The sequence below is a fragment of the Anopheles stephensi genome, chromosome 3, assembly GCF_013141755.1.
Source record: "Anopheles stephensi strain Indian chromosome 3, UCI_ANSTEP_V1.0, whole genome shotgun sequence".
NCBI classification, from domain to species: Eukaryota; Metazoa; Arthropoda; class Insecta; order Diptera; family Culicidae; genus Anopheles; species Anopheles stephensi.
This window is the reverse complement of record NC_050203.1, coordinates 60776539-60799827: the sequence shown is the minus strand read 5'-3', so window position 1 is coordinate 60799827 and position 23289 is coordinate 60776539. Positions and strand designations below refer to the sequence as shown.

At 45.2% G+C, this 23289-nt stretch overlaps 4 protein-coding genes across 21 annotated transcripts in view; all 4 read right to left on the bottom strand.

Moving 5' to 3' along the window:
- Window positions 1-8609, bottom strand: part of LOC118513554 (mucin-19) — a 191989-nt gene extending 183380 nt beyond the window's left edge. For 4 of the 17 annotated variants that reach the window (XM_036059473.1, XM_036059475.1, XM_036059474.1 and 1 more), the window contains exon 1: window positions 8058-8213. The gene's annotated coding sequence lies outside the window, so the exon portion shown is untranslated. Of the gene's footprint in view, window positions 1-6754; window positions 6993-7041; window positions 7061-7635; window positions 7656-7869; window positions 7890-7947; window positions 7968-8000; window positions 8215-8515 lie in introns of those variants that run through there. The other 13 variants (XM_036059450.1, XM_036059472.1, XM_036059451.1 and 10 more) reach the window with 10 other exon arrangements.
- An 852-nt stretch (window positions 8610-9461) lies between these two features.
- On the bottom strand, window positions 9462-10538 carry LOC118513557 (trypsin-4-like). The gene is made up of 2 exons (XM_036059479.1): window positions 10368-10538; window positions 9462-10294 (listed from the first exon to the last, which is right to left on the bottom strand). The coding sequence occupies exons 1-2, from the start codon at window positions 10420-10422 to the stop codon at window positions 9564-9566; spliced, it is 786 nt and encodes a 261-aa protein (XP_035915372.1). The 5' UTR covers window positions 10423-10538; the 3' UTR covers window positions 9462-9563.
- A 4495-nt stretch (window positions 10539-15033) lies between these two features.
- On the bottom strand, window positions 15034-19907 carry LOC118510008 (protein argonaute-3-like). The gene is made up of 4 exons (XM_036051393.1): window positions 19866-19907; window positions 17805-18269; window positions 16434-17732; window positions 15034-16359 (listed from the first exon to the last, which is right to left on the bottom strand). The coding sequence occupies exons 1-4, from the start codon at window positions 19905-19907 to the stop codon at window positions 16273-16275; spliced, it is 1893 nt and encodes a 630-aa protein (XP_035907286.1). The 3' UTR covers window positions 15034-16272.
- On the bottom strand, window positions 18682-23281 carry LOC118513553 (protein argonaute-3-like). Of its 2 annotated transcripts, XR_004906479.1 has the most exons (5): window positions 23124-23281; window positions 21453-22883; window positions 20082-21380; window positions 19866-20007; window positions 18682-19707 (listed from the first exon to the last, which is right to left on the bottom strand). XR_004906479.1 is itself a non-coding variant. In XM_036059449.1 (4 exons), the coding sequence occupies exons 2-4, from the start codon at window positions 22854-22856 to the stop codon at window positions 19921-19923; spliced, it is 2790 nt and encodes a 929-aa protein (XP_035915342.1). In that variant the 5' UTR covers window positions 22857-22883; window positions 23124-23270; the 3' UTR covers window positions 18682-19920. The 2 variants fall into 2 exon arrangements, 1 of the variants encoding a protein (XP_035915342.1); XM_036059449.1 differs by having other exon boundaries at window positions 18682-20007; window positions 23124-23270.
- Window positions 23282-23289: the final 8 nt, after the last annotated feature.

Genomic DNA, 23289 nt, shown 5'->3' with positions numbered 1-23289 from the left:
GTAGTCTCAATTGCGTTTTATATGAGGAAAAATAACTAATTAACTGTTTTGAGCAATTAAGGTCCCAAGACAACTTATTTGATTTAAAGTTTTAGCTATATGCTTAAATTTTTTTTTAAAGTACATTTGATACTTCAACGTTTTTTTAATCATTTTTTTTAAATTTTAAACATTCCTTATCTGGCTAAAAAAAGAGCGAAATTATCCTAACAATACCCATTGCAACTTGCCACGCTGCAAAACTGTGTAAAGATTATTTATCACCAAGAATGCTACTATTGCAATGACATTTCCAAGTTCTATTTCCAACCTTATGTCTATAACCCAAACAGTGCAACGCAAACAGACGGCATGCATTTGCAAACGCACCTTTTAGCCTTCAGACAGGAAGTGCGCAGCAAGGGTGAGCGTGTGAGTTGGGGCACGCGGTACACACAGCAAACCAAAACAAACTACCGAGACACAGCCACGGTAAAGGTACATTAGTAAACAACCCGTCCCCCGCCTTTCCCTCACCCAAACCCTGTCCTACCCCACCGTGCACGCTCCCAGTCCAACCGTACCGGATGAAAGACCAAACCCAACGAAGAAAATGTTGAGTCTAGGCTATTACTCTAGCTCACTTTACTGCTCCGTATCGTATGTACAAGTACACACCACTTTACCCGCTTTTTTTACGTCGCAAAAAAGTGTTTCAGTTTTTATTTTTGTTGTTGCTTTATTTCAGTTTCCTCTACATCACTGCACCACAAATGAAGCAAATGGACAAACGGGGCGCACCCCATAGACCCGCTCCACACGGCCGAGGGTTGTCGAGAATGTGGATGAGGAATAAATATGCAGCACACTTCAAGGCAAGTACCGCCAGTAGTACCGCTGCTGCTAAATGGGAAGTGGATAGTTGCATGCAGTCGAGTAAGCTAGCCCTCGACGAGCCGACGCAGGGCGGCGGAAAGGTACGGCTAAGTACGATGCAGCCGTAGCAAAAACAAAACAAAACCCTCCCTCCTCTTCTGCCCACGTTTGAGGGCGCCACATCTCTCCTCCCCCATACGTGGCTCGGCTCCCAAGCGTGATGGAAAGGGAAATGGCTGGTCCGCGAAAGAAGGAATGGGTGGCGGTGATACCGAATGGAAGAAGTGCAACTACAAAACGAGAGTAAACAACGTCGTAAAAATACACCTCTACTACGGACGCAAGCGCGTTGCAATGCGCACCGTTTGCACAGTATTGCACAGAGCCCTCTCTCAAGCGTCACCACCAAGAAGTGCATCCGAGAGAGAGACCAAGCAAGAGAGAGAAAGAGAGATATGGAGAGCGAGCGTACCATGCAACTAAGACGCAAGAAGAGGCCACCGTAGTAATAAATGCGTAGTAACGGCTTTCAAGGCAAGAGGACACGGACGAAGATGCGGCAAAAAGAAATGTAAATGTGTATTACACACCAGCCAGCCAGCCAGCCAGCCAGCCAGCCACGCTGTCCGGGGATTTCATTCTCAAAGCGCGCGTGCGAACTCTACCCCCCCATTTACGATTGCAACGTGGACCGTGGTGGTATGCACTTTTTTAACTACCCCCCCCCCCCCCCCCCCCAATCACTACTTGCCGCAGAGCACAACTACATGCAGCAGAGCAGCAGCAGCATGTCTTTCCCCACTTGGCTGCCCGGGGAGAGAGAACTTCGATTCCAACACACACATATACAGACGTTCCAAAGACGTTCGGGTTTAATTGATGCCATCGAATGGGATGATGGCTGGCTTGCTGGGGGCTGAGGTAGTGCACTGAAGGCAAAATTAAAAACATCCCCCAGCTCAAGCGCCCTCAACTTACTTGCGCCTCTCGGAGCCCCACCGCCAGACGACACCGAACAAATGGTGAGCGGTGTGCGCTGAAGGAAAGAACATGCACGATAAAATGTTTCGAATGGTGGCCGTTAGAGGGTGTACTTCAGACGAAATTACTCTACTACTGCAGAGCGATGACGATCTAATGATTCAGCTCCCCGGTGCGGGTATTGCTTGTTAAATGAACCTTACAATCAGGTGTATTTAAGAGGGCTAATTACAATCCAATTTGCTTATGTACACAAATTTTGTATTATTATTTACACACGAAACGTTCGTTCGATATGCAGGGTTATGCGGATTGGTTTCCAATGTCAGAAGTAGAACTCTCCAGTGTTTCACAAACTAAATAAGCGATCTTCCACCGGTAATAATTGGGAAGATATCATTATTGAAACGTCCTTCTTTATTATGCAGATTGTACTGACATCTGGTCATTTGGCAAGCGAGACATACCATTCGTTCAAATGTCACAAAATTAATATGTGAATAAGATCTCATAATCTTAAAACCTTTTGGATACAAAAATAATTTCCCAAATTTTTGTATCTAATACAAATATGCAAAAAATGCATTTAAGAATGGATGATCAAATTACTTTACATCAATTAACAAGTCAAAGATGCGTAAGACAAATAATTTGCAGACATGAAAGATCATAATTTTGCCATTCCATTTGAATGCAAAAAACATATATAGAAAACTTTCTTTCGCAAAACTTTCCCAAACTAAAGAAAAGGCTTCGGCAGAGTTTTTTGGCAGAATGGTCTCAACATTGCAGGTTTTGCTAGTGTACTTACGTAAAAAAAAAACAGAATACTGAAATTCTTAAAGAGTTACGGTCGGATGTAAGGTACATGATGTAAGGTTCACTCTATCAACGAGAGGATTTAAATGCTCCATGACTATGTCCAAGATTTTACGTAAAGCGGAAATTGAAATTTAATGCTGATTTTCAAAAAATAAGCGTTAAACCCTGTATTATCTAAAATGTTGTACTTCGCAGACGTGTCATACATACCGATAAATAGCTTAAACCGATAATAATATTTAAACGTTTTACTGCAAGCTTCAGCTAAAGATATTTTTGGTAAATTTGAATATTATGTAAAAAAAAGGCTAAGATTATTAACTTCAATCTGAACATTTGAAGTTGCAGATCTTTCATATTAATAAATACTAAGACTTTCGCAACATCTACACAAGGTTTTACGTAAAAATAAATATGAAACAAACTACACAGGTGCGGCAAAAGCCATCATTCATCATACTATTAATTTATGTGACACAACTTGGCCCTAATCAAACACATCACTGAAGGGTACACTCACACACGTGTATCCGATTGAGTTCGATCAGGTTCCACAAAGCCAACATTCACCCAATACACCTTACATCCTGTTATGAACGATCTTTCTCTCTATCTAGGGAGGAAAGAAAGACTGCGACAGAGCAAAACTAAAAAAGAAACAACAACCAAAACACAATCATTCCAACTGTACTTGTAGTAACCGTTCGGTAACGTGTCCCTCTTACGGTACCGTGTCCCTCTTTCCCCAACAAACCCAGGGCAGGTGCTCGGTGCTGGCCACCATCAACGTGTCGTTGATAAGCGGCAGTAAAAACGTGTTTTAAATTCAAAACGGAAAAGGGGCAGCTTCTTGTGTGCGTATCACCCCTTACACCTCCCATTTTTCTCCCCCCATCCCTCCTTCGTCACCAAAACAACCCTGAAAAGGGGGTGCAAAGGAAACGTCGAATGCACTCAAGAACGAACGATGCAAAACGTGCTAAGTATTACACCATCTTTGCTGCGATAAACAAAAACGAAAACGACGAAAAGAAGCTACCCAGAACCGGGGCAATAGGGCCAGAAACGGGGAGGGAAAAAGTCCACTAAACGATTGTTTACAATGAGGTTGCACATTTGTCAGCCGGTTTTTTCAACGCCGTGCGTCCCCTCTATCAACGACATCGAAAGCCACAGACAATGAAAAGAAGGTCGAACGCGAACTTATCGAATGGCAACAACAACCAACAGCACCCCACTGCCCAATACGCCAGCCCCTTCGATTTGGTTCGACGTTCATGCAAAACTGCATTAACGCCTCGGAATGGAACGGAGAACCTTTGAATAATGCACACAACACGTACGGTAACGGGGCTCGTACGCGAGTGCATACAAAACAGCATTCCGCGCGATAGAATGTAGAAAAATGTGCTGCCATTTCAATGTGACTCTATTTTTAATTAGTTCAATATTTGTGAGTAAGGTAAGGTATTGTTACTAGATAAAAGACGTTGTCGTTGTACGTAATTGTACTTTATAGTCTTGTAAATCAGTCAATAGCGCTGATTAAAAAAAAGTTTATTTCGTTAAGGTATGCATTTAAAAGAAATATTTCTATATTTTAAATTACATGAAACAAATGGTTAATGTTTTTAAATAATACTTCATTATAGAAGTATATCTTCGGAAGGCAATTCAATTCAATGCATTGCTCGGATCCTGCATCAAAGAAGCGTCTAAGAATCCTACTGGATGTAGAAACCCTTTGGACCCACCATCCTTTACGCCGATAATTTAATAACCAAATAGCAATATGGTCAGGCCGTTCTATTATTATTTAAAAAAATACAAGCCTTATATGTTTCGATAAATCTACACCACATCGTTAAAATTTTAAAATCGTATTAAATTAAAGAAAATGTTATTTTTTTTATATGTATCATAGAAACTCAATAAACAAGTGAAAAAAACAGCAGATGCAGACAATTATTTACGGAATTCTTGACGAATCTAACATCGCATTAACCAACGACATTTGTAGAAGATTCATAAATTGCATTTTAACAAAAATCTGATGTCAGCATTATTTAACCTACCACTGAATAACAACTGAGGCCTGCCATAACGTCGATAAGAACTGATAAGAAATTTGATTATAAAACTACCCTTTTGCTTTAGTTAACACCATGTATAATAGAAGTGTGAAATTATAATTTTGCATGCTCATTGCACTGGTACTAGTTTGTTCGCAATGTGAAAATTCCCAACTAAAAACAAAACAGTACCGATATAGTTAAAACAGTTTAACTTCTACACAACATTTTATCAGGGCGCCTTTTTTTCTGACGCAACCGTTACCTTATTACAAACATTCGCAAAGCCCCCCCCCCCTCCCCTCCCCCTTCCCTCCCTCACAGTGTTTCCTCTTGTTTCTTCTCGTCCTTTCGTTTATCTGTATCGATTATCCATTCCCTTTCGGAACGCCATGGTTATGGAAAACGTGTGGGGGGTGCCAGTCTTAAAAGCGTGTCAAGTTTTTGTTTTGCACACTTTGCCTGCCTGCCCCTGCCACCCTTACCACCTACTTTCCACTTTTCCCTTTTTTCCACTCCTGTCACCCATTTTGCCCCACATCCAAATAAACCCATCCGCGACCGTCACACGGCTGGATACATGTCTCGCTTTTGCCCAGTTGTTTCGTAACAAAAACACAACACACTCCACCGGGACACCCGCCCACCAACCTAGGCCCAGCAGACCCGCGCATCAGCGGCCACACGATGAATCAAAACAAAACATTGCGCGCCTCGCACCCTCGCACATATACATCGACGCGGACGCACTCATTCAAACACGTACGCACCGCACACACACATAGGAGTGCCCGTTCACGCAGCAGCAGCAGCAGCAGCATTTCATTCATACGAGCGCCTGCGCAGCAACCGCCCGCTCTCTCGCATTCCGACGTAATAACGAGGAAAAACACACTACCCCCAAACAAACACATACTCGAGCGCGAGCACACGACGCTCATTTGCTAAAGGTGTGCGTGGCGTGAAAATAAAGTAGAACGAAATGCACACCGTTCATGAAAAGCAGGTGGAAAAAATGTACCCCTTTTGTAGCGAATTTCATCACGACAACCTGAAATTTGTCACCTTTTTTCCGGCCCTTTCCGTCTCCAAACACACCAACTCCCTCACGCACACTGATGTACGCACGCATTACCACGCCAGAAGGCATGAATTTCACAATTTTTCGAGTCGAGATAATCGAGAGCGACAGAGAGAGAGCGAGCGAGCGAGCGCGGGTTTTTGTGATAAACATGAACAAAACAGGAACATTGTGCAACGCGGTGCACACAAACAACGATGGCGATCCACACACACACACACGGGCAAATGCACAGGAAACGGCAGGAAATTGGGAGACGATTACAAAGCCACCACAGGAAAGGAGTCGCCAGAGCAGCAGCCATAGCAACGCCGCGACACATTGCCAGTGGAAAGTGGTCGGGGATGGGATGAAAAGCGAAGACCAAGGAAGGAAAGGAGGGTGGGGAAGTGAGGGGACAGGGCGGACGTTGCTGCACCTGCTTCGATGATGATGATGATGCTGCTGCTGTTGATTGGTAGCAAGAGACGGAAAGAAGATGGATGAAATGAGCGAAAGCGAGAAAGAGCTTGATGGAGGTCGTGACAAGGCTGCTCGATCACTCGTTCCCTCTCACTCTAGCTGTTGTCGCTTGACTCTTTTTTTTCGAGAGGCCACTGCTCAAGCCAACAGACGAAAAAGTGCGTATCATCTTTGAAAAACGGGCGGAAACTGTAGTGGCCACCACCACCACCAATACAATCTAAGAGCTGGGCAGGAAAAACAACAACAAACCACCACCACCGTGTCTTCCAAGGGCGGGAGACGTATGGGAGGCAGACGGGTGTGGAAAGGTAAGCTTGGAGGTGGATTTTTCGTTCCAGTTTCGATGGAATGTGCAAAAAGAAAAGGCGCACCAAAGTAGGCACACCACACGCACCTTGCTTCCACCATCGCACACACCACAGACGGACAGAACAAAAATGGCGGTATCTGGTCCGGAGAAGCCATTGCAAATACGTACCCCGTTGTTGTTGTTTTCCACACTTTCGGCACACACACACACACTTGCAATCGAGATGTTTTCGCACGCAATGAAAATGTGTGCCTAAAAGCTGACCACTTATAATGGTGGAGGGCTTTAAAATTTCGCATGTAAAAAGCGCTCTTCCTAATGGCTTGTTTACTGAATTTTTGGATTTGTTTTCTTCAACGAAAACATACGCTCACACACACACATTCGTAGAGAGAGTGTGCGACGTGTGTGGTGGGTGATGAAAATACGGTAATCGTAAGGAAAACGGGGCTTACGGTGCATTTTCTTCTATTATTTAGATGTGCTTTGGTGCTTCACACGCGACTTCTAACCTTCCATAGGAGTAGGCGCACACACGCACACAGGTACACGGACGCTTACATACACACACGCACGCACAGGATTATAACACACACGCATCCGAAGCATCATGGCTTTTCCTGGAAATTTCATTTAACATATCGCTCTTTTGTTGTTGTCGAATTCCGAGAATCATCTCGAGACGGCGGCTGCTGCGACAATGACGGCTGACGTTTGCGCCACACAACACAAGGCCGTAAGTTGCGTTGTTACAGCATATGTTTATGATCGTTATCCTGGGGAAGAAGACGTAACATTTTCCCGTTTGATTGAGATTTTGAATCAGAGCATCGGAACGGACATTTTTGTTTACGAGCCAGGCTGCCTGCCTGCACGTTTTCAAAACAAACGGCAACACGACAGTATAAACGCACGCGCTGTTGCCCTGTTGTGTGTGTATGTTGTTTTTTTGTGTGCATCGTGGCCAAAAAGTGCGGAGGAATGGGGTCAGTTTTACCACAGCCACCACCACCGTCTCCCTTCTTCTCACCCACACACTTCACACTCACGTATCCTTTGCTCACACTCGCTCTTTCTCACTCACTCACACTGCTCACATTCACGCATGCCGCGATCGACACCTACTGCGCGCTTGTCAAAAGCAAATCAACAACACAACACACAATAATAATCTGGGTAAAGCAATCTGGCGGGCAAGTGATGAGACTGTGGCAGACAAAAAAAACAACACCAATGAGACAGAATGATACAGAAATCTTGCTTTAAAAATCACACAAACGCACCGAACACACGACGATCACACAAAACGCATCGAAAAAAAACATACACCCAGAAAAAGTTGGGCACCACAAGCAACCGACCACAGCGCTTAAAAATTGGGAGGGAAATGATGATTTTCCATCGAAACTGAGACCTATCCAGTGGCACACCGTCACAATGAACGCGGAACAGTTGTTCGCCAGTTACACACCATATTTTGCACCGATTTTCACCGTATTACACACTTTTTTTGACACGAAATGCGGGAGCGACACTTTTCACTCGCAGTAGAACCGCGTCCATCTTGGTTTTTTGAGTAATCACAAAATATTCCGTCTCCCGTCTTGGCATTATCCGTGCGAGTCCGTACACCACACGCACACACACGCGAGCGCGACGAAGCGAGCGAGCGAGGGGTTTTGGTAGTGTGCGCGAACGCTTGGTACCAACACACTGCCAGCGCGAATCATAACAAATCACACACACCAGTGTAGCTCCGTCTGCATCGTGTTTCCAAAGAAACAGCGCGAACGAAAGAAAAATAAAAAAGGTCTGTTCAAATCGCATCACAGCACAGTGGTCACAGCGCACAACCGGATCGTATTTGGTGAGCAAATATACAACACCCGTTTTAGAGCACTGTTTCCTCTTACACTGATGATAACTTACCTTAAAGAACTTCCCTTATGGACTGATAATATCTTCGGAAAACTTTATTCAACTCTTACCCGAACCGTTCGCTGCACACGATATAATAAAACTCAATCATCGGAGCAGAAAACGCTGTTTTTATACCTATTTGCAGACCATAAAACCAATGGTTACTTTGGTGTTTGATGCTTTCGGTAGTAGCCTACTTTGTCTTTTTATATCAAATTATATGATGCATTTAAATAATCCCCCAAAATAATAAAGAATTAATGTTTAGCAAATCATGTACGTATGTACTTGCAGGTCGTAGAAAACCGGAAGCATTAGTACGCCTAAATGTAGGCAATACACCAAACACGTTTTCTTCGCAATGTTTTACAGTGCTGTGGGAGCAATTTCTGAACATTAGTTGAGGACTTTTATGATATTTCGAAACAATAATAACATACGAATACTTTAGACTTGTTAAAAGTGGCCTTGAGACAAAGAAACCTAGGGAAGGGTTAATGTACAGATATCTGGGAGGGATCGCACCAATGAAGGCTTCACCAAGATCCAACGTATCTTTAGTCAAAAGTCAGCATCGACGACAGCACTGATGTGGAGCCAGCCAGTATATACATTATATTTATATACATTTATATAACCAGTACTCAGATAGGCCTCTGACACATGGAGTCGGTTCAGAATCGACAAAATCCTCTAAACCCCGTTTAAGTTTAGGATGCTCAGAAGGATTTTTGACCTCGTATGAGTCGAAGAACAGAACTGTACAGCTCGTAGAGTAGATGATCTCGCCATTGAGCTGGGAATTAGACCCGCCAGGCTCCGGTAGACAGATTATCTACTGAGCAATGCATCAGACGATAGGTTTTCTCATCTAAAATTAGTTGTGATATAATTTTTAATGATTTTTATCGTCTCGCGAAAGAACCCAAACCTTTGTGCACCAATGCAACCTTTGTAAACTTTGCAAACAATAAATATATTTAATTTAATCTTTTTGCTTCATGATCATCATCTCAAACCACAAGTAAAGCAGTTAAACTGTTTTCATGTTCACAATTTAAACATCGCTTACTTCACGAATCCAATCGCGCACGGCCGCAACGCGTGCATTTACGCCCGGGAAGCCTGGACTAGCGCATCCAATAGCGAAGGACACCACCCCCACCAACTGATCACCCACCACCAGCGGGCCACCGGAATCACCCTGGCACGAGTCATGACCGCCACCAATAAAGCCCGCACACAGCATCAGCTCCGAGATGGTGTGGCTCCGATGGTAGGCCTTCTGGCAGTTGTCCCGGTGTACGATCGGCACGAAGGTGGCCCGCAGGATCAGGTTCGAGTGGTAAACGTTCAGTGTCTTGCCCCAGCCAGTTACCATCGCCTTCGACCCTTCCACCGGATCCTCCTCGTCCTGTTCGGGCATTTGGATGGAAGCGATTGTTTGACCGTCCAGTGGCAGCGGATCCTCCAGCTCCATCAGCGCAATGTCACCGTTGTTGGTGGTCCGATCCCAAGCCGGATGAAGCACAATGCGTATAACGTTGCGAATAACGCCTCCATGTTGCTTGTACGTTGAGCCGGCCCGAATGGACACCTTCGACTCTGGCACACCATCAACGCAGTGGGCAGCCGTTAGGATCCAGTTTGGCGAAATGATCGAACCACCGCAGATGGGGCGTTCGTCCTCTCGCAGCGAAATTTGGAACGGTGCGTCAGCGATGTCGATCGGGAAACCGCCAACAATCTGCGCACGGCGTCGTGGCGCTACAAAACGGGCTGATGCGACTGTAAATGCAGGAAGAACATATAATATACCGAGCCTATATTTTCCTTCTACCTACTACTAGAAATCACTTACCCGTTGCCACAACAACCAGCAGCAAACCAAACGTCAATACAAATCGATTCGCCATTACACTGCTTCCTTTCGCCTGCTTAATTGTTTTATGATCTATTAAGAATCTTCCTGTGATTGGAAAGCTGGCCCGAAGACTGATGCCGGTAGAGGATATTGTTTCTGATTTTATACCCCCTTTAGAGAAGCACGATTTAATTCTTCCTTAAACGAGCCTTACTCTTATCACCCTAGACAGGTGGCGCATGCTTTGTAAACACTCGAGGGTGGCTTACAAAGTCAAACAGGCTAAGTCAGTGCGGATTGGATTGGGTTTGATGATCGGAAATGGCCGCAACCACTCGTCTGCTTAATTGTGTGATCGAAACATGCGTAAAGCGCGCACGTGGGTGAAATGGAAGATAGGCGCGAGTTCGAGTACACGGAAGCTTACTAAAGTGTGTCCAAGCCGTACGGGTAAATCGTTTCAAAAAGGAATCAGGTAGCTTCACACACATGCACTTCATTCACTTTCGAGCATCTTAGGATTAATGCTATCTTTTGTACGGGTCTTGCCTAAGAGTAGTGGTTCATCAAGCAACGGCAAATTGTTAAACAAATGGTTGTTGAAAGTTGTTTGAGTGGCAACGCCGTAAAAAATACCTTTTGTTCTTGTAAATAATGGTTATATAGTGTTTTGTAATAATTTTACTCCCAATTCATAGCAGGAGAAAGGTGCAACAAAGTAATGAGGATGAGCTGCAAGAGTATAAAATCAATTTTAGAGGGTTTTTCGTTTGATAAGGCAATAGTATCCATTTTTAAGGCAGGCTTCTTAGATGAAGCGGCAAACACATGTGATGTCCTCAGATGTAATTGTCATAGTAGCCGTTGATATTGTACACGTCTTTTCAGCGCCCGGGTAGGTGCGTGCGATATCAACGGCTACTCCGATAAAATCATCTGAAGACATCACAATAAAAGGTATTTGATTTCCCTGTCATCTGAAGCAGTTACCATATCAACTAGCTTTGTTTGCCATTCCATCTAATAAGTCTGCCGTAAAAATGGATGCTATTGCCTTATCAACTGAATAACCCTGTATTTAAACCCTTTCTGCCTAATCCCTGTAAGAGATGAAGACGGGTATCTTTCCGACAATGTTTTGGGTTCCAAAAGTGTCGCGTTTTTAATCATATTAAGTTGGTTTCCTACGACCAAAACTAGCTTGACAACTGACAACTGACAAAGTACTTTAGACTAAGGACTCTGGAATTTTAACTTCATCTTCAGGAGTCTTACGAGTGGACTTTTTTCCCTTTTGGAAAGCTTTCACTAGATCTACTTTCAAGTTTTTGGACAGGTCTTGAATCTTCCATTTCTAGCATCCACGACTGCTTGCGTACTGTGGACTAGAATGAAAAGTGTGATAGAATTTGACATCGGTTTCCTCGTCTTAGCATAACAGACCATGTGAAGCGATCCTCAATGAGCCAATATATCTTCTGCTTCCTTTGCACTACAACCTCTAGAGGTCTCGGCCTGCCATTTCTGGCTTTCTGTGACTTAATTTTACCCGCAGCAAAGTAGTCAGCCCTACGTACGGGGAGGCGGTCTGGATGGGATTTGTCATTGCAGAACTTAAATTTGATTAACATTAATAAAAATATACCTATCCGGACTAGGTTTCAAAATAAAACCATCTTTGTATTACATGGATCTTTACAGCAATTTGCATGGAACCTTTGCACAAAACCGAAGACAAATATCGCCACACAAAATTAATTTGTATTTCAGAAAACCCCTGTCGGCATTTAGTTAATGACTAAGAACTTCAAATGAGATGAGTTTAAATGCCGTTAACGTTTACCTGCACCACTCGTTACAATTACAATTATCTTTCTACATCAGTTCCCAGTACGCAGCATACGTTGTTGGCGGGAAAATCCGTGACAGATATTACAGGACACCCACCCATGTGCCGTCAACCGTTTCACATCGATTGTTTTCCCAAGCTTCCCTGGTCCCGCTTATCCTCCTCCACAACGTGTATCCTTTCGCATGCTTTCCAACCACCCGTAAAAAGCCTACGCCATAAGAAATTGCGCCTTATTTTTCGCATCGTGCGTACGCGCCACTTTTCCCGCACCTGAGCCAGTATGAGCGCGCGTATGTGTGTGTGCGTAGTGAAGAGGAAAATCGAAATCGGTGTGCGTGTGCGTGCGAGTGAGTGTGTGTGTGGTGGGAAACCCGGGAAAAACGGCATCGTGCCCACTATTGGAAGGATATGTATGTTGTCTGGTACTGTGTGCTTTCCGCCGAGCTTTTCGGCAAAGAAAATGCTTAATTGTTCGTGCCTTGTATTACAATTCTAGCACATTTCTTTAACGGGTGGATGTACTGAAACATCAGCCCGAAATTTCCCAAACATCCTAGGGCAGGAAATGATTACGCCCGGAACGAAGGATGAGAGCACGCTGGAGGGATACGTGTGTGCCGGTATGTTCGCATCGCCAACGCCCATTAGAGAGGCGGCATAATCACGCAGCCGGTAAAACCTAAAGGCGATTTAACGATTTTAGGCTGCAGTAGGACGACGACGCGTGTGACGTAAGCTTGGGTGGAGTAAACGCATCGTTCGCCTCCAAAAAAAAAACAAAGTGTGGAAGCATCCCATCCCTGTCAAGATACGGTCAGCTTTCGGTTTGGATGGTCGTATGGACATATGCCATCGGTAAAACGGTCGGTCACTGTTCATTGCGGTGGCCAATTATCGGGCCAGCATGTATCGATTAGTGCACGCTAGTCTATTTATAAACAAATTGTCCTAGATACCGACTAGCGGAACCGCGTCATATCCGCCCGTTTTCGCTACCAGGCGCCAAGGCCAACAGAGGACAGTGCGGGGACGGGCAGAGCAGACTGACCCTGCCCTGTCCTAAATCCCTTCAAAGAACTCGTACACACACACACATACGCGCGCTCGCTGCTATGCTACTCCTGCGAGTGCTGACACTTGGAAATGGAGCAATATTTTTGGAGACGTAATAAAAGAGCGAGCTAGCAGGATAGCTCGACCCACCGGGACATCGCTCGGCGGTGCAAGAGCGGATGATAATGGAGCCAAACGAGCCCGGCGAGGAAATGAACGTAGTAAACTGAGCCGCACAACACATACGCCGGCGCGCCATATTCCAAGAGGCTCCACTGCTGCTATCGTGAGCTTGTCGGGTGTATCGATTGCCGCGCGTTGGAGCTGGAGCACGGTAAGCACTAGCAAGCGGAACAGGCGGGACTCCAACCGGTGCGCGCACATCCTACGCGCGTATGCATTCGGGTAGGTTATGATGCCAAGAGAGAGAGAGAGAGAGAGAGAGAGAGAGAGAGAGAAAAAGCGAGAGAGCCACCGTAACCGCCACAACACAATCCCTAACGCCTTACCCCGTACCGACAGCGAGCTCCGCTTGGGGATTGCATGTGTCCCGTAAATGTTATTGCGTCGTTTCGCCGTAAGGACGCTTTTCCTCGGAAAAGGATGATGTGTTTTGTATTTTATCCTGCCCGGCACACCGGATTGGAACGTTTACAATGGCAATGGAAGGGTTATAATGGATATTGTAATGAAAATGGGCATTGCGATGCTCCCGTACGTCATCGATCTTTTGCAGATGTGAAGATATTTTTAAATCATTACGGGGAAGTGTCTGCCCATTCTCGACGTCATTACTAGAACGCAGGAGAGTAGTTTATGTATTTGCATACAAGCGAGCACATGGGTCTGCATTTTCGGAGAGCTTCTAGATGAGGGTATGATTGGCTGTTGTGAACCGTGGAACGTTCCATGCCATACGCTCTACTATAATGTTGGGCGTATTTATTTTTCTAAGGTCCCTAAAGTCCTGGTAGAAATAAAATCCTTATTTTAATGATAATAAGATGTTTAACACAGAAAAAAATAAAATCTGAGAACCAGGGAAGATATTAGTCCTAAACAGCTTATGGGACTATGGGACTGGGTCCTTATCGCGAAAGGTTAAGCAGGAGCATCAAGCTGCCTAAATAGCATCCTTCGTACATACCTCGACAACTATCGCGTGTGTACTAAAATCCGACGTCTTGGAAGCGTACTTGTAAACCTCATAAACCCTGTATAACTGAAAAAAATTCTCAATATTTTGTTGACCGTTCATCGCAGACACAAACATTGAAAAGACTTCATCCGTCTCTCTTTGAGACGAGCACCATGTCCAAAGTTGACGATAATCTGTTGGATGCGTCCTACAGTTTAGTCTAGCGGGAATACTCTCCGGGTTTTGCAAAAACTGAAGTCTCTTTACAAATGGAACTTGGTCTCGGTCGGCATATACATGATAGTTCCATCATTTGGACGGCAAAGGTTTCTCGGACAACAAGGTGACCATGAGGTCTCTTGGTAGTTGTAGCTTGAATGACGAACAGAGACCTTCGGGAGATGCATGGGATATTTTGGGAGATCTTTGTAGTATAAAGAAACTTGTTATGATTATTTACCTGTGATAAGATTGTAACCTTGAGAACATTTGTTGATACCATTAAATTTAGCAACTTTAAATGGGTAAACCTTCGTGGTCTAATCTGCTGTGATGCCGCACATTTCAAAGCAGAAACTCAGGGTTTTTCGAATGTTTAATATAGTTATTGCATACTAAGGTTACTTTTTGTACGATTTATTTTTACACTGCCCTCGGATAACCTCGGAAATCAGATAATTAATCAGTCTTTGGCAGTTGCGTGAAGGTTTAACCTAGAATTGTATCCTTTTTATATTATATATGCATTCTATTTATGTATTTATATTTTTATTGTCATATGCATTCTATTTATTACGAGATAAATTTGGCACTTGATATCACACCGGTGTTGTCATTCATCTCCTTCCTATTGCTGATTATTTAGTATGTCACGTTAACGCCTCTAAATCATAACGTTAGACAAAAGTGTTAAACATTTAACATTCGGATGGAATAAGGCAATACAACTTAAACTTTGTATTTCTTATCTCTATACTAATAACTAGATTCTAAATTTTCAAAGATACACAAAAGTAAGGTAAAGTATTCAAATTTTGTTCCGTTGGTTCATTAGATTCACATTGCATAGTGAATGCAATCAGATATGTTTAGATTTTTTTTTCATTTTACTTAAACAAAAAAACATCAAAATATTTTGGAATCGAAACATAATATTATCAAAAAAAAAATTCAAATAGCTTAAAGCTCCACCTTTCAAGCCAGCTGCTGGTTTCAATCTAAAGAAACTGTAACTGATGACCCGTTTTATAGCATTTTGGCAATGTTTGGAAGAAAAGGAACATGATACGGTATTCTTTTCCCATATCATGATGTTAAAGTAGTTAGAACTGTTACCAAGAGAGCTACAAATGAAAAATTCGGCAAAAGAATATGGATGATACACACATTGACTGATAGCTTTGTATAGATCAGATGAGCTTAAAAGACGAAGCGATGGAATTAGTAAAGTAATTTAGCGAAAAATCATACATACGTTAAGTTTTGTTTATGGAATTTCATTCAACATGATTTCATATGAACTTATTTGCATTTCAATTAATGTGCAATGTATGTAAATTGTTTTCCCTTTTGAACCCATTGTGGGTCAATCGCGTTCGATATCGTGTTAATCTAGCGAGATCGTAGCTATCAATAATTAGGCAAACCTGCCACGAACCACAGGTCAACCAAACACAGCAATCGTGACACAATGTCATACAAATGCATCCCAATTGATGATCATTTTAAAAATGTTAGTAAAAAAAAAACAGAAAGATAATGTAAAAAGTTTTGATTAAATCGAACAAACGCGTTTGTTCTCTACCTGAGCCCAACTCGGAATCCACAGCAGAGAATCGCCGCACATGAGTGTCCCCTGTCTAGAGGTAGAACAGCTTGTCGTTCAGTGCTTCGGCCGGCATACGCTTGACCGATTGTCCAACCAGGTAGGCCAGCTTGTGTGCATACTGCGAAAGAAAGAAATGATGACCATTTGCGACACCCTTTTTCCCCGTGAGAGTTGTGTTTTGGGGTTTCTTACCTGACAGCAGGCCGGCACACGAATGGTCCCCGTCCAATTATAGTACATATAGCACATCTTGTAGCTCAACCGCTGTAGAATGTCGGGCGAGAATTGAGCATCGTCCCGCAGCACAATGTAGTGCGTCGGTGTGACCGTGCCCATCTTGACGGCTTGTGCGACCAGGAAGAAGTCGTACTTGTATCGGCGGGTTACGGTATGATCGAGCACGCTACCAGCCGGAGCATTCCCTAGCCCATCTCCGCTCATACTGAACAGCCGCGTAATGATGCGCTTCTGTACCACGATGAACGTGATTTTCGGTGTGTAGTCCGGTGCTATATTCTTGCAGGCCGCCTCCAGCTGCGGTATCTCGTACTCTTCGCATACGTTCATCATCGAATCGGCCACCCCGTCGCGGAATATGATGATCTTCTGCGGCAGCGTACAGTTGCGTCTGCGGTAGGCTTGCAGCGTTTTCTCGAGCGATACGCACATACCGTTTAGCAGCTCTTCCTTGCGCTCCTGGATCGTGGCCCGCGAGTACCAGTGCGTGAAGGACGCATCCAGCGATCCGACGAACGCGGACACCGAGTTCGTGCGCTTCACTCCCTCGTGGTACGTGTCAATGCCACAGATCATCGTCTCCTTCAGCGGTATGTTCACGCTCCACAGCGTGCCACCCAGCTTGCAGTTCATCTGCAGCAAAATCATCAGCACGATCGATCGATTGCGCTTATCGTTGGCGAGTGTGCGCGCGTTGACGACCTGCGATGGGATCGGTACCTCCGTGCAGAGCAGCCGTTTGATCGCCGCGTACCGATCGTCGCGTGACGTCGGACAGATGATGAGAACGATCTGCGTCCCCGGTTGGATGCGGGTGCGCAGCGCCTGAATGTACAGCTGCGTGTTGTCCTGCGGCAGTATCTCGATCTGTGGCTGTACGATCTCCATGCCGAGCAGTTTGCAGGTACGCTTTACACAGTCCATAAAAGCCGATGCCGTCCGCTCGTCACGCTGCGTGTACACAAGCAGCCACTTGCGGAGGTGGACAATTTCCAGCATCGGATTGTTGGTAACTTGACGGGTGAAGTCAGCGTTCGGACCGGCACTGCCAACCGTTCCACCGCCCGAAGTGATGTTTTCGATCTGAAGCTGCCGTCCGGACATAACCTTCGGTGTGGTCTTCAGTTCCAAACCCCAGGACGCTAGCAGATTGCGCGCCGCTTCGTTTTGGTTGACGTTTTCGCAAAACTTTTGCATCGCCATAAGGCGCTGGTTGGGCGTGATGCGTGTGTACGTAGCAATATCGCGCATTACCTGCAACGGTTCGAAAAATGTAGCAAAAGGTTTAGTTTTCTATGGACATTCCTAACTCTCTCCCATACGCACCTTATAATCCTTTCGCATATCGTCAGTCAGCCCGGTTAGGTAGCAGAGCTCCGGCACCAAACAGATCGATAGCTCCTGCGGCGTTTCCTTGTTGGCAACCTTGCGCTCCTGTCGATTCAGCAACAGTGGTTGCTGATGGTCATGGATGTCGATGCTATACTGCTGCTTGTAGTACTCGACGTATGTAATGTCGCGTTCGCCATAACGGAACGTGGACATTGGGTTCAGATCAAACAGCACATCGTCGATCCGGTACGTCTTTTTGTTGTAGCGCGTTAGGACGACCGATCCGAGCAGCGACTTGACCACATTGTCCCGAAACTGCGCATCACGGCACATTGCGATTGTCTTCATGTGCGCGTACACAGTCGTCTGCATTAGGACGCGATGCGTGACGTCGAGATTCAGCATCAATCCGCCATCGTACTCGTCCACCGCCGTTACGAAGCCGGGCCAAATTGCGTCCTACAGTTTAGTCTAGCGGGAATACTCTCCGGGTTTTGCAAAAACTGAAGTCTCTTTACAAATGGAACTTGGTCTCGGTCGGCATATACATGATAGTTCCATCATTTGGACGGCAAAGGTTTCTCGGACAACAAGGTGACCATGAGGTCTCTTGGTAGTTGTAGCTTGAATGACGAACAGAGACCTTCGGGAGATGCATGGGATATTTTGGGAGATCTTTGTAGTATAAAGAAACTTGTTATGATTATTTACCTGTGATAAGATTGTAACCTTGAGAACATTTGTTGATACCATTAAATTTAGCAACTTTAAATGGGTAAACCTTCGTGGTCTAATCTGCTGTGATGCCGCACATTTCAAAGCAGAAACTCAGGGTTTTTCGAATGTTTAATATAGTTATTGCATACTAAGGTTACTTTTTGTACGATTTATTTTTACACTGCCCTCGGATAACCTCGGAAATCAGATAATTAATCAGTCTTTGGCAGTTGCGTGAAGGTTTAACCTAGAATTGTATCCTTTTTATATTATATATGCATTCTATTTATGTATTTATATTTTTATTGTCATATGCATTCTATTTATTACGAGATAAATTTGGCACTTGATATCACACCGGTGTTGTCATTCATCTCCTTCCTATTGCTGATTATTTAGTATGTCACGTTAACGCCTCTAAATCATAACGTTAGACAAAAGTGTTAAACATTTAACATTCGGATGGAATAAGGCAATACAACTTAAACTTTGTATTTCTTATCTCTATACTAATAACTAGATTCTAAATTTTCAAAGATACACAAAAGTAAGGTAAAGTATTCAAATTTTGTTCCGTTGGTTCATTAGATTCACATTGCATAGTGAATGCAATCAGATATGTTTAGATTTTTTTTTCATTTTACTTAAACAAAAAAACATCAAAATATTTTGGAATCGAAACATAATATTATCAAAAAAAAAATTCAAATAGCTTAAAGCTCCACCTTTCAAGCCAGCTGCTGGTTTCAATCTAAAGAAACTGTAACTGATGACCCGTTTTATAGCATTTTGGCAATGTTTGGAAGAAAAGGAACATGATACGGTATTCTTTTCCCATATCATGATGTTAAAGTAGTTAGAACTGTTACCAAGAGAGCTACAAATGAAAAATTCGGCAAAAGAATATGGATGATACACACATTGACTGATAGCTTTGTATAGATCAGATGAGCTTAAAAGACGAAGCGATGGAATTAGTAAAGTAATTTAGCGAAAAATCATACATACGTTAAGTTTTGTTTATGGAATTTCATTCAACATGATTTCATATGAACTTATTTGCATTTCAATTAATGTGCAATGTATGTAAATTGTTTTCCCTTTTGAACCCATTGTGGGTCAATCGCGTTCGATATCGTGTTAATCTAGCGAGATCGTAGCTATCAATAATTAGGCAAACCTGCCACGAACCACAGGTCAACCAAACACAGCAATCGTGACACAATGTCATACAAATGCATCCCAATTGATGATCATTTTAAAAATGTTAGTAAAAAAAAAACAGAAAGATAATGTAAAAAGTTTTGATTAAATCGAACAAACGCGTTTGTTCTCTACCTGAGCCCAACTCGGAATCCACAGCAGAGAATCGCCGCACATGAGTGTCCCCTGTCTAGAGGTAGAACAGCTTGTCGTTCAGTGCTTCGGCCGGCATACGCTTGACCGATTGTCCAACCAGGTAGGCCAGCTTGTGTGCATACTGCGAAAGAAAGAAATGATGACCATTTGCGACACCCTTTTTCCCCGTGAGAGTTGTGTTTTGGGGTTTCTTACCTGACAGCAGGCCGGCACACGAATGGTCCCCGTCCAATTATAGTACATATAGCACATCTTGTAGCTCAACCGCTGTAGAATGTCGGGCGAGAATTGAGCATCGTCCCGCAGCACAATGTAGTGCGTCGGTGTGACCGTGCCCATCTTGACGGCTTGTGCGACCAGGAAGAAGTCGTACTTGTATCGGCGGGTTACGGTATGATCGAGCACGCTACCAGCCGGAGCATTCCCTAGCCCATCTCCGCTCATACTGAACAGCCGCGTAATGATGCGCTTCTGTACCACGATGAACGTGATTTTCGGTGTGTAGTCCGGTGCTATATTCTTGCAGGCCGCCTCCAGCTGCGGTATCTCGTACTCTTCGCATACGTTCATCATCGAATCGGCCACCCCGTCGCGGAATATGATGATCTTCTGCGGCAGCGTACAGTTGCGTCTGCGGTAGGCTTGCAGCGTTTTCTCGAGCGATACGCACATACCGTTTAGCAGCTCTTCCTTGCGCTCCTGGATCGTGGCCCGCGAGTACCAGTGCGTGAAGGACGCATCCAGCGATCCGACGAACGCGGACACCGAGTTCGTGCGCTTCACTCCCTCGTGGTACGTGTCAATGCCACAGATCATCGTCTCCTTCAGCGGTATGTTCACGCTCCACAGCGTGCCACCCAGCTTGCAGTTCATCTGCAGCAAAATCATCAGCACGATCGATCGATTGCGCTTATCGTTGGCGAGTGTGCGCGCGTTGACGACCTGCGATGGGATCGGTACCTCCGTGCAGAGCAGCCGTTTGATCGCCGCGTACCGATCGTCGCGTGACGTCGGACAGATGATGAGAACGATCTGCGTCCCCGGTTGGATGCGGGTGCGCAGCGCCTGAATGTACAGCTGCGTGTTGTCCTGCGGCAGTATCTCGATCTGTGGCTGTACGATCTCCATGCCGAGCAGTTTGCAGGTACGCTTTACACAGTCCATAAAAGCCGATGCCGTCCGCTCGTCACGCTGCGTGTACACAAGCAGCCACTTGCGGAGGTGGACAATTTCCAGCATCGGATTGTTGGTAACTTGACGGGTGAAGTCAGCGTTCGGACCGGCACTGCCAACCGTTCCACCGCCCGAAGTGATGTTTTCGATCTGAAGCTGCCGTCCGGACATAACCTTCGGTGTGGTCTTCAGTTCCAAACCCCAGGACGCTAGCAGATTGCGCGCCGCTTCGTTTTGGTTGACGTTTTCGCAAAACTTTTGCATCGCCATAAGGCGCTGGTTGGGCGTGATGCGTGTGTACGTAGCAATATCGCGCATTACCTGCAACGGTTCGAAAAATGTAGCAAAAGGTTTAGTTTTCTATGGACATTCCTAACTCTCTCCCATACGCACCTTATAATCCTTTCGCATATCGTCAGTCAGCCCGGTTAGGTAGCAGAGCTCCGGCACCAAACAGATCGATAGCTCCTGCGGCGTTTCCTTGTTGGCAACCTTGCGCTCCTGTCGATTCAGCAACAGTGGTTGCTGATGGTCATGGATGTCGATGCTATACTGCTGCTTGTAGTACTCGACGTATGTAATGTCGCGTTCGCCATAACGGAACGTGGACATTGGGTTCAGATCAAACAGCACATCGTCGATCCGGTACGTCTTTTTGTTGTAGCGCGTTAGGACGACCGATCCGAGCAGCGACTTGACCACATTGTCCCGAAACTGCGCATCACGGCACATTGCGATTGTCTTCATGTGCGCGTACACAGTCGTCTGCATTAGGACGCGATGCGTGACGTCGAGATTCAGCATCAATCCGCCATCGTACTCGTCCACCGCCGTTACGAAGCCGGGCCAAATTTCCAGCTTGTGCTGCGGCACGATGCGGGCCTGTGTGGGGTCGTAGTGCTTGCGCCCCATCTCGGACATCTGCAAAATATACATGACGCGCCGGAACAGCTTGTTGTACAGCATCACGTTCTGACTCATGCGCTGCTGTACCCGGAACACAACCGTCATTTGGACGGGCGTTCCGTCGGTTGGCAGCTTCGTCGGGATCACCATTCGCTCCTGCGAGATGGATTTCGGAAGCAGCAGTATGCGTCCGTCGAACGTGTATGCCTTGCCAAATATTTCGCTATGTCTGTCGATACATTGTTGGCGTGCCCGTTTCGACTCAACGTCCGGTTCGAAGTCGACCGTGTACAGGAAAATTCCTCTATCCTTGGAACATGTAAGCTCCATGAAATTGCTCATTATCTGAAGCGGTGTGCCGTTCGTTCCCGTACGATTCACGCGCTCTTGGGGCTCTTTCGTTTCGCGAAGCACAAAACTGTCTTCCTTTGGCGCACGCGATGGTTGGGCTGGTTGCAGCTTTCGCAAACCTTCGGCCGGTGCAGTAGGTGCGCCAACCCCCGAAGAGCTGCTGGAAGCCACATCGGAAGTTTTGCTCGCACCGGGTTCAGCGGACGATTGCTCTTTGTTCAGCAATTTTTGCAGAAATCGTCCCCGGCCTCCGATGGTGAGATTTGGCATGGCCGCTGCTAGCGGTAAGCTTCCATCGGTAGGCTTTGGTGGTGCGAGCAGAGCGGCAAGAGCACGGGCCCGACCACGTCCAGGGCCGGCTACCGGTTGCTGTTGTTGGTGATGCTGCTGCTGCTGCTGGTCATCGGTATTGGAGCACACCTCCGTGCGGTATCCACTGTCCCGGTTGGCAGAGGTGTCCTGTGATCCTGATCCATCGACCGAGCTGGAGGCCGATGAGGAGTCGATGATCGACCGCAAAAAATCAATGCGCTTGCTCATTTTATTCGTGTTCGACGCACTTTCACACTGTTAAAGGAAGCAAAATTTCATCGACAAAGGATTCAATACGTAGTTGCACGAGCTTGCGGCGAACGTTGCAAGAAACCACCCTTTCCTGGGAAATGAATTCGCTTTCTATTGTGTTCTCGCGAAGCGTACAACGTTGACAGCGCTGTATTGACACACATCCGGGGACTGTATACAATCCAGCACGGTACAACGTGCATGGTAAAATAAAGGGTTCTCATTTAAATTTTGCATGCCTACCTTCTGGAATTGGGTTATTGCAGCGCTAAGCAAAGTGGCAACGCCGGAAGAATATTAACACGATTTGTTTTTACCGACGAAAGAGCAGGATGAAATTGGCGCTAACCTAAACATGCCGATCTGGAAACCGAAGTTGTTTGTGTGTGTGTGATTACCACAGTTGAAG